Below are 8,582 nucleotides of genomic sequence, written 5' to 3'. Positions count from 1 at the left end.
CGTGTCACCTGTTAACAGCCTGTTTGCAAATAACAAAGTCGTTTATGAAGTCATTGCATCACACACTATGGTCTGTGGACACACACAGATTGCACCCTGCAGCAGTACTTAACTGCCAAGACACTAATGATTGAGGGTGTGAACTAACTTGGGGGCCAAAAGATAACACTCAGCTAGCCCTAAAATAAGGTGGCATCAGACTGCAGCAAAGGCTCACGTACAGTGACAGTCACCCCCTCTGCTCAGGTATGCAAGGATGCACTGGAAAGTGTGTGCAAGCGATCTGAGAATATTCACATGGGAGTGGTGTCCCCAGAGCCGGGATTCCCAGCAACTCCATAGGAGTATACTGCTATTTCACTAAAATAAATAAAATTCAGTTTTGGAACAGATGTGGGTGCACATATGGAGCTGTTCTTCCCTTTTCAACAAAAGCATGTAGATTGAAGGTTCCCAAACTTTCTTATTGCATACCTCTTTCCAGATTTACCATCTGCCCATATACCCCTATCAGCATATTAGGGCCACGCAAAGCTTCAGTTGCCAATTCAATTCGGTGGAGATTCAGCCCAATTCAGTGGCCAAATCGAATCAGAACCTTTAGTCTCTCCGAATCAAATCAGAACCCTCTGAATCAATTCAGAGAGATTTGATAATTTGGACATAGGCACAGCTTTAAATGTTTTTTCTACATACCTCTAGGTACCAGGCAGCTCGTGAACGTTGAAATGGTGGGGCAGATGCAGCATCCCACAGGAGCGTGGGTGGCTCCCCAGCATACTTGGCAGCAGACCAGAAGCATTTCTGGTCCACTTCCAGGTCCACTAGGGAGCACGCGGGGGGCCTCCCCATGTCCCCCTGGCTCAGTGACTGGTGTCTCCTGGGTCTGGGGGAGGGCACGCTCAGCAGTGGACCCAGAAGTGGACCAGAAGTACTTCCAGTCTACTTCTGGGTTTGCCGCCAAGCACACGGGGGGCCCCCCCGCACTCATGTGGGACACTCCATCCACGAGCTGCGTTGGTACCTCAAGGTACGTAGAAAAAACATTTAAAGCTGTGTCTATGGCCAAATCGCCAATTCTCCAAATCAGCATCAAATCTTTAGATTCGGATGCAGCTGAATTGAGTCGGGACAGTGATCCGAATCAACAAATCAAATCACTGTCCCCAATTCGGGCCAAATCTCAATCCAACATAGCCCATTTTGCATACCCCTACAGCATATGTTTTACATTTTAGCCCCTTACATGCTAAGTATTAGAATAAAAATTAAATCTGTCATTACACAATTTCTCCCGTATGCCCCCAGAGATCTCTTGCATACCCCCAGAGGTACATATACCACAGTTTGGGAAACTCTGATGTAGATAATATAAGTAGACAGGACTTCCAGTGAAGAGGGAAAGCCAGAGCATTCAGTACTTTAATCTATGGGACTGCTTTTTTCTTTTTATTCAGTAGCAATGGGCTACAAAGGGCCTAGGTCACTTGGAAAATGCAACCAATAACTTGAAAGTAGCTTCTACAATAGCAGCTTGCATGTGCCTCCTGCTATGGATCAGTGGTCTCCAAACTTTTTTGATCGTGCACCCCTATCAGTAAAAAATTTTTGAGCACGCACCCCCAATATATACACTGCAATACACTGAAAGTGAACAAACAAGTGAGGGCGCCACTGTCAACCCCTCCGCATTGTGGAACTCCCACTCTTCCCTCAGGATACCTTGCGTACCGTACGTGACACATGACCATCTGACATACAGGTGCCAGTGTCAATCCGTGTATTAAATATTAGTAAAGCTTAATTTCTTTCATATTTTTTAGATTAAAAAAAATAAATATAAATAGGAGTTCTAATATTTTCTTCCCATACCCCAATGGATCGTCTTGTGCACCCCCTGGGGTGCACGCACCCCACTTTGGAGACCACTGCCCCAGATGACGTACTTCAGCACCTCGGCAGAGTTCTTGTGTACCAGGTACCTTTCCTTCACTGTAGGAAAACAAGAGTATTTTCCACTGCCACAAGGTAGGTTTGATCATAATTAACAAGATACCTGTGGAACCCCTCTCACCGTAGTAACAGAGTACCTTGAGCACATGCACAAGGGACTACTACAAGCCATCCAAAACAGGCAAGGGACATCATTCCCAGATCAAGTCCCTATAAGTCTTCTTCCTACTACAGCCAACATCTGTATTTGACTAGAACAGGGGTGTCAAACTCACTTGGAGCTTTATGGCTCAATCTGAACTGCAGGATACCAGATCCAGCCCAGGGCACAAGGGCTACCACTATGGCCACTACAACAGTGGCAAGGGGTAGGGCAGTGGCCAAGCTCACTGCTGATGGCCGTGCTCAGCTACGCTAAAAAGAGTCCCAGATCTGTGGCACACCCACCCACTCAACCAGCAATGCTCATCAGGAGCCCAGCAGGCTCGATTAAAAAGGCTCCATGGGCCAGATCCAGCCTGTGGGCTGAATTTTGGCACCTCAGGATTAGGATAGCCACTGAACAACCTCTGCTTCAGGAGTCAGCAGCCTATGCTCCATAGGCTAGATCAAGTCCACCAACTGATTGCATCTGGCCTGCAAAGACTGAACATCAACAGCAATGTATTATGGGAAATGGAAGCAAGTCATATCCTGACCCGCCTATAAGGCCAAGGTCTGACAATACACCCTGCCACTCCTGAAAGGACTCCCAGTGATTCGTGTCCTAGTGATGCATGGGCAAGCTGCAACTTCAAGCGTTCTGCATCATCTTCCAACTCAAAATGCTTCATGAAAATATTAGGAATCTGGACACAAGGCCCCTTGGTCTATAGCACCATGTTTACAGACAGAAAACTAGTATGTAGAGCAGGGGTGGGCAAAATGTGGCCTGCGAGGCCATTCTATTCAGCCTGCAGGGCCCCTAAAAAATGTAGTAAATTAATATTTCTCTGCCCTTAGTTCCTGCCAAAAAATGACAAGAACCAAGGGCAGTAGGACCCAGGGGAAGTTCAGCGGGCTCCAACAACAGCAAGGCCCACCCAGCTCCACCCCCGAGCCAGAAGCCCATGGGAGTGTGTGGCTGCCCCGCACCAGAACCACAGGTAAGCTGGGGGCAGGGGGACCCCAGCAGGGAAGGAGCACGGAGGAGAGGGGAGAAAAAGCAGCCACTTCCCCACCCAGTGGCAGGCACCCCGTGCTGCAGATACTCGCACAACACGTGGGGCTGCCTGTGCCTGCTCTGGACAGCCCTGTGCAGGCTGTGAACAGCTGCAGCAGGTAGCACCAGCCATGGGGCAGGGGAGGGGGCACTTTTCCCCCCTGCGCTCAGCTTTTCCCTGGGCTCCTTCCCTGCACGGAGAAAAGCGGCCCCTCGCCTGCCCCATGGCCGGCGCCCCGCGCTGCAAGCGCTTACAGCCCGGGGCTGTCCAGAGCAGACACAGGCAGCCCCAGGCAGGCTGCGAGTAGCTGCAGCATGGGGCACCAGGCATGGGGTAGTGGCAAGAGTAAAAGACGTGATGTATATAAAAAAAAAAAAAAAAAAAAAAAAAAAAAAAAAAAAAAAAAAAAAATCAAACCTCACTATCTCCCCTCCACCAAAATAGAAAAATCAGATGAGTCACCAAATTAGAGGCAAGGAATGAACTAGAAGCTTCCCATACTAGCAAGGGAGGGTACTGTGCCAGAAGGTATAGGGAGAGATGCCAGAACAAATAAGAGCTTCCCAATCCCCCCACGCATGGAAGGCGCATGAAGTGAAAGGAAAGGCTTGGACATTACATATTCCCAATGCCTGCAACCACTAGTGCCAGTTAGCAGGTGCTGCTTCCCTGCCCAAGAGAAACCATGGCCTCCAAGCTTTACAGTTCATTACCAATGCCTCACTTCAATGCTCAGCATTTGCTAAACTTTCTGAATAATTCATGCATGCATGGTGTGGCAGAGAAGAGACATGTTGCGACAAAAACCAGGCCACTGGAAATATCAGGAGGCAATAAATGGAGACAATAGAAACAGTGTCAGATCCTCCCTCGCTTTAAAATAGGAAAGGCAAAAAAATAATAAAATAAGAAATCCATACTACAGAAACATCCCCTAAACACTATGGGATATCTTCAGCAAAAGTTGTTTCTGTTGAGAACAACAACAAACCCAGCAAGATGCAATGTTACTGCTCCTTCCATTATAATGTAGAGAAACTCATGCACCTGAGAGAGCTGGTGAAAGAAACCAGGAGAGAAAAATTTTCAATCTGGATTTGGAGAATCTGACTTATATCCATTTAGACCAGGTCAATCTTTCCCAATACAGAGTGCTTGACAGCGTTCATTTTAACAAGCAGAGTGGGCTGCCTGATGAGACTAACCTAGAAGAAAAAAAAAACTAAAACAGAGTAGGAGAGAGCTCTTGCCAAGGGCTACCTTGTGGCCTATATATAGTGCCATTTAACAGGGCTCATACTTGGGGCTGGAGGATTCCAGGCAGTTAGAGCAGAGACGCCAGCTGAATGCAACCCTTTCGTAGCAATCATCTGGATCACACCCCACCACCACTGCCCTCCTCCAGCTACTTACACCACTCCTGCTGTCAGAGGTACCTGCCATGTAAAAAACACAGTACATCACTCATGCCCAGTCTCCAAGCATTTTATGCCACAGGATCTCATACTAACACCCCTCAGCCTCTTATTTAACTAGCACAGCACTATACCCTGCCCCCCAGCCAAGGTTTACTGCTGTTGTCATCCGTCTGCTCCACAGCTCATCATCACTCGACTCAGCAGCAGGTGACAAAAGGAAGAGTAAACAGAACAAGACACAGAAACTACGGGGAGAGAGCAAGAGCGTGCAAGAGATGATGCTGGGGCAGAGACATTTCTGCAGGCTCCCCCAACTGAACCCTCAGCCAACAAAAAGGAGATTTATCACATTTAGAATAAGTTATATGACACAAGAATCTAGCTCATGTTTATATCTTACAGAAAAAAGTGTATTGTCTGTTAGTGTTTCACCCTTATTACACCACCGACAGCAAGCTCTACTAAGACCACCCCAATAGTTCTGCCAAACACCTCTCCTGATGCAGGATTTCCACATAGTGCTTCAGTGGAGGGTTGTAGACAAGCAATTACATGACCTCAAAATGCCAGCTTATACTGAACGCCAGGAACTAGTGAAGCCATTGGATTTTTTCACTGGAAAAAGATTCTTACTTGTGCTGACGCTGAACAGATACACAATATGCCTACTAGCATGATGCTGTTACATGCAGTTAGTCACATAGGCTCTGATCCAAAATCTAGTGAAGTCAATGCAGACTCTCACCAACTTCCATAGATGATGAATCAATCGCAAAAGTGTTTAGCCATACTCTTGCCCAATGTAGAGATGAACTCCCAAACATTTCAATGGAACTAGGCTGACATCCAAGGCGTTTATTGAGCCACAGCTAGAAAGCAATTCAGTCATAAAACATTCTTATCTACAGAAATACTGTTGGCATTATCTTCCTGCCACAATTCAGATACAGCTGCAAAGTCTTATCACTGTGTAGGCATGTAACTGGGCTTTGTTGCTACAGGACTGGAATGATCACAGCCGATTTCAACAAAGATGCCAAGGATTATGAGCTAAGAATATGCAAAGCCAAGTGCCACATCCTGGAGAAGCCCATGAGTACAAGCCACTGGAGAAATGCAAAAAAATCACCACATTAAGTCACTGTAACAAAATATTTGTCTCACAGCATGATCCTGACAATGAAAGTGCAAGTATTCCTCGGACAGCCAGTCTTTGTTAACAGATTCACTGGAACTGCAGTTTGATTAATCCAGCAGTGTAAAACTACAATTTTCTCTATTCCACTATATGACTGGCTATAGCCAGAATATACTGGCTTGGAGAACATACCGCCAAACAGACTGCTTGTGTCAAGCAGGAAAATGCTTTTTTACATATACAGAGACAAACATGGCACTTTAAGACATCAGATCTCAGCCCTAAAGAATAAACATTGTCCAGATACTTTAAAGACATGCATCCACAGCGTGAGTTTCAATGCCTGAAACACAGAACCTCTAGGGTAAGATTTCAAGCATAAAAGGAACTAAACATTTGCAACTCAGAACTTGACCCGAAGGAGAGAAAGAACAGAAATAAACCCCAACAGCTGCAGCTCACTTACGAAGAACCCTTCAGTGACAAACCAGCACGCACAAGCTATGAACAGGAATGTCACCTGTCCTACTGCAATGGGTGATCCCATCCCAATATAGCCCATGGAGCAGGCAGGATACCATATGGCAGTGTCAAGATGCAAGGTAACAGCATCATTGAAACACATACTAATACATCCTACAGGAAACACAGCCATGAGGGATGGATATGCAAAGCTTCATCCCAATTGTGGGGATGGAGGGGGAAAGAGGAAACAGGAGCAAAATCTAATCCAAAATATAGAAGTAAAGGAATGCATTTAGATTACAAGATCTCTCAGCAGTGTGCTTAAAAAGCATGAAAGAAGACTCAAGTCAGCCGGTGAAAATATCCATAGTTGAGGCCATTCTAGAGTAGAAAAAAAGGAGTTACTTTATCAAAGAAATTACATAAAGAAAATGGCCTCTCCAGGTCCATAGTCTAACAGAGTTTAGTCCTGCCTGCATAGCTAAGCTCCAACCATATTCTATCCATAATCACCAACCCAGGGATGCAACAGGTCTTAGCAAAACAAGTGCACCACAGTTTGGTCCCAGCTGTACAAGCAAAACTAAGCAATGATGTGATCTGATCAGGATGGGATAGGGCAGAAAAAAGGAGGGGGAGGGGGGCTAAGATCAAAATACAGTGTCCCCTGAGCTGGTAGCGTTGTGTATTGTAAGGTGGACAACTGACCCATTTCCAGCATGGGGAAAGTGAGCCAATTGCAGCATCAAGGTCTGGCTCCCTTATTTTGTAATGGAGAAAGGCAAATAAGAGAGAGTCAGGAATATTTAGTCATCCTGACTCAAAAACCCCGATTTTCAAAGAAAGACCTTAGTAAAAATCCCCCACTTCACTTTGTATAAGCTGGCTGCGGGAGTACAACAATGAAGCATGAAGACTGAGCCAGCAAGGAAGCTACAGGGCAGGTCCAAGGTGAGTGACACTAACTGTACAAGGAGTCTAAATCTACCCCAACCATGCAATTTCCTCGCCGTTATACAAAGAAGGCTCATCTAGCAGCTCACCGCAGCACGCCAGGCAGCAGCATTACCAGCCTCCTTCAAGGCTCCTTCCCTACTGAATCCACACTTCAGAACAGGGTTTGTTATTTAAAATAAATGTTTGGGTGGATTTAACACATGCGCAAAGCTGATAATGCTTTGCAGGTAGACAGTGCAGTGAGGCTCAGCCCTTCAAAACAGGTGTCAAAGGTACACAGGTAACAGGTTTGGTGTTTGCACACGTTAGGGGAACTATCTGTACATGTGTCTCTCAAACATACAGATGGAACGGCAGCAGCACCAACTCCTTTTCAGGAGGTAAGCAGCACTTATGGAGGATGCATCTATTCAGCATTAGGTTACAGGCAAAACAAGTGATGTGTTCAGAGCGCTCTCACCCTGCTAGACGGAAGGGAAAGCTATTTCTAGCGAACTCTCAGGCATGCAAGCAAGGTCCCACTGCAAGTAGCGGAACGCAACTAGCAATGTTGCAGAGTGCATGCTATATCCGTGGAGAACGAGGTCCTGGGAACAATGGGTGGATGGCATCTAGCCCAAAGATAAAGGGTCACGGAGCCACACTGCACAACACGCTTCCCGGGCGAGAAGGATACGGTCCATTGCTGGACCTGCCCCTCGGATCAATTTTTCACCCTGCCAGAGAAGTCGGAGCTAGAAGAACCATGTTCACGATCCTCCGCATCCGTTTGCTTAAATCGCTTGCCTGGAAAAAAAATATATATTTCTAGAAGCAAAGCTTTCCCTCCCCCACTCCACCAGGACCGGAGACGTTCAGGAGGGAGCGACAGCGCAGCGCCCTGCCAGAGCTGGGCGGGAAGATAAGTGTCCCTTTCAAGGAGCAGGCGACCTGCGCGCCCGCGCCATCCCCCCAACCCGGCCGAAACGCGGGGCCGACGAGGACCAGCACAGCCCCTTCCTGGACGGGCCGAGGGGGGGGGCGGGCGGCTCACCTGCAGCTGCCCCCCACAGGCACCTCGCACCCCGACCGGCCAGGAACGCCCCCCCGGGCCTGGCTCAGGGTGGGCTTACGGAGACCCGCCGGGCTGGCAGGGCCCCAGGCCAGGTGCAGCCCCCGCCCCCGCCAGCCCCTTACTCTTGAGCGCCGCAATGAGCGTCTTCCCGTCCTTGAGCAGCTCCTTGATGAACTTGTTGGTCTTGTCCAGCTCGGCCTCGTGGGACTTGAGCGTGTCTCGGAACTGTGGGCTGTCCAGGCAGCAGTCGCTGAACTCCAGGGCAGGTAATCCCATGGCGCCTCCCGCGGGACCTGGGACCTGCCTGCCTGCCTGCCCCGGGCGAGCGAGGACTCAGCGGGGGCGCGGCGGGGCGGCCGCCTCACGCGCCGGGCGGGCACGAGGCGGGGGCGCGG

General features: G+C 48.3%; 2 protein-coding genes across 6 annotated transcripts in view; one reads left to right on the top strand and one right to left on the bottom strand.

Moving 5' to 3' along the window:
• The window catches only part of ARHGAP26 (Rho GTPase activating protein 26), a 456,593-nt gene extending 448,130 nt beyond the window's left edge, over positions 1 to 8,463 (bottom strand). For both annotated transcript variants that reach the window (XM_019506355.1, XM_019506356.1), the window contains exon 1: positions 8,310 to 8,463. In XM_019506355.1, the coding sequence (XP_019361900.1) occupies positions 8,310 to 8,463 (154 nt within the window). The remainder of the gene's footprint in view (positions 1 to 8,309) is intronic.
• FGF1 (fibroblast growth factor 1) overlaps positions 8,371 to 8,582 on the top strand; it is a 117,385-nt gene continuing 117,173 nt past the window's right edge. For all 4 annotated transcript variants that reach the window (XM_019506361.1, XM_019506358.1, XM_019506360.1 and 1 more), the window contains exon 1: positions 8,371 to 8,453. The gene's annotated coding sequence lies outside the window, so the exon portion shown is untranslated. The remainder of the gene's footprint in view (positions 8,454 to 8,582) is intronic.

This window comes from Gavialis gangeticus, unplaced genomic scaffold (genome assembly GCF_001723915.1).
Source record: "Gavialis gangeticus isolate Ggan-Ray unplaced genomic scaffold, GavGan_comp1, whole genome shotgun sequence".
NCBI lineage: Eukaryota > Metazoa > Chordata > Crocodylia > Gavialidae > Gavialis > Gavialis gangeticus.
The sequence above is the reverse complement of the archived record's forward strand: the minus strand, read 5'-3'. Positions and strand labels throughout refer to the sequence as shown.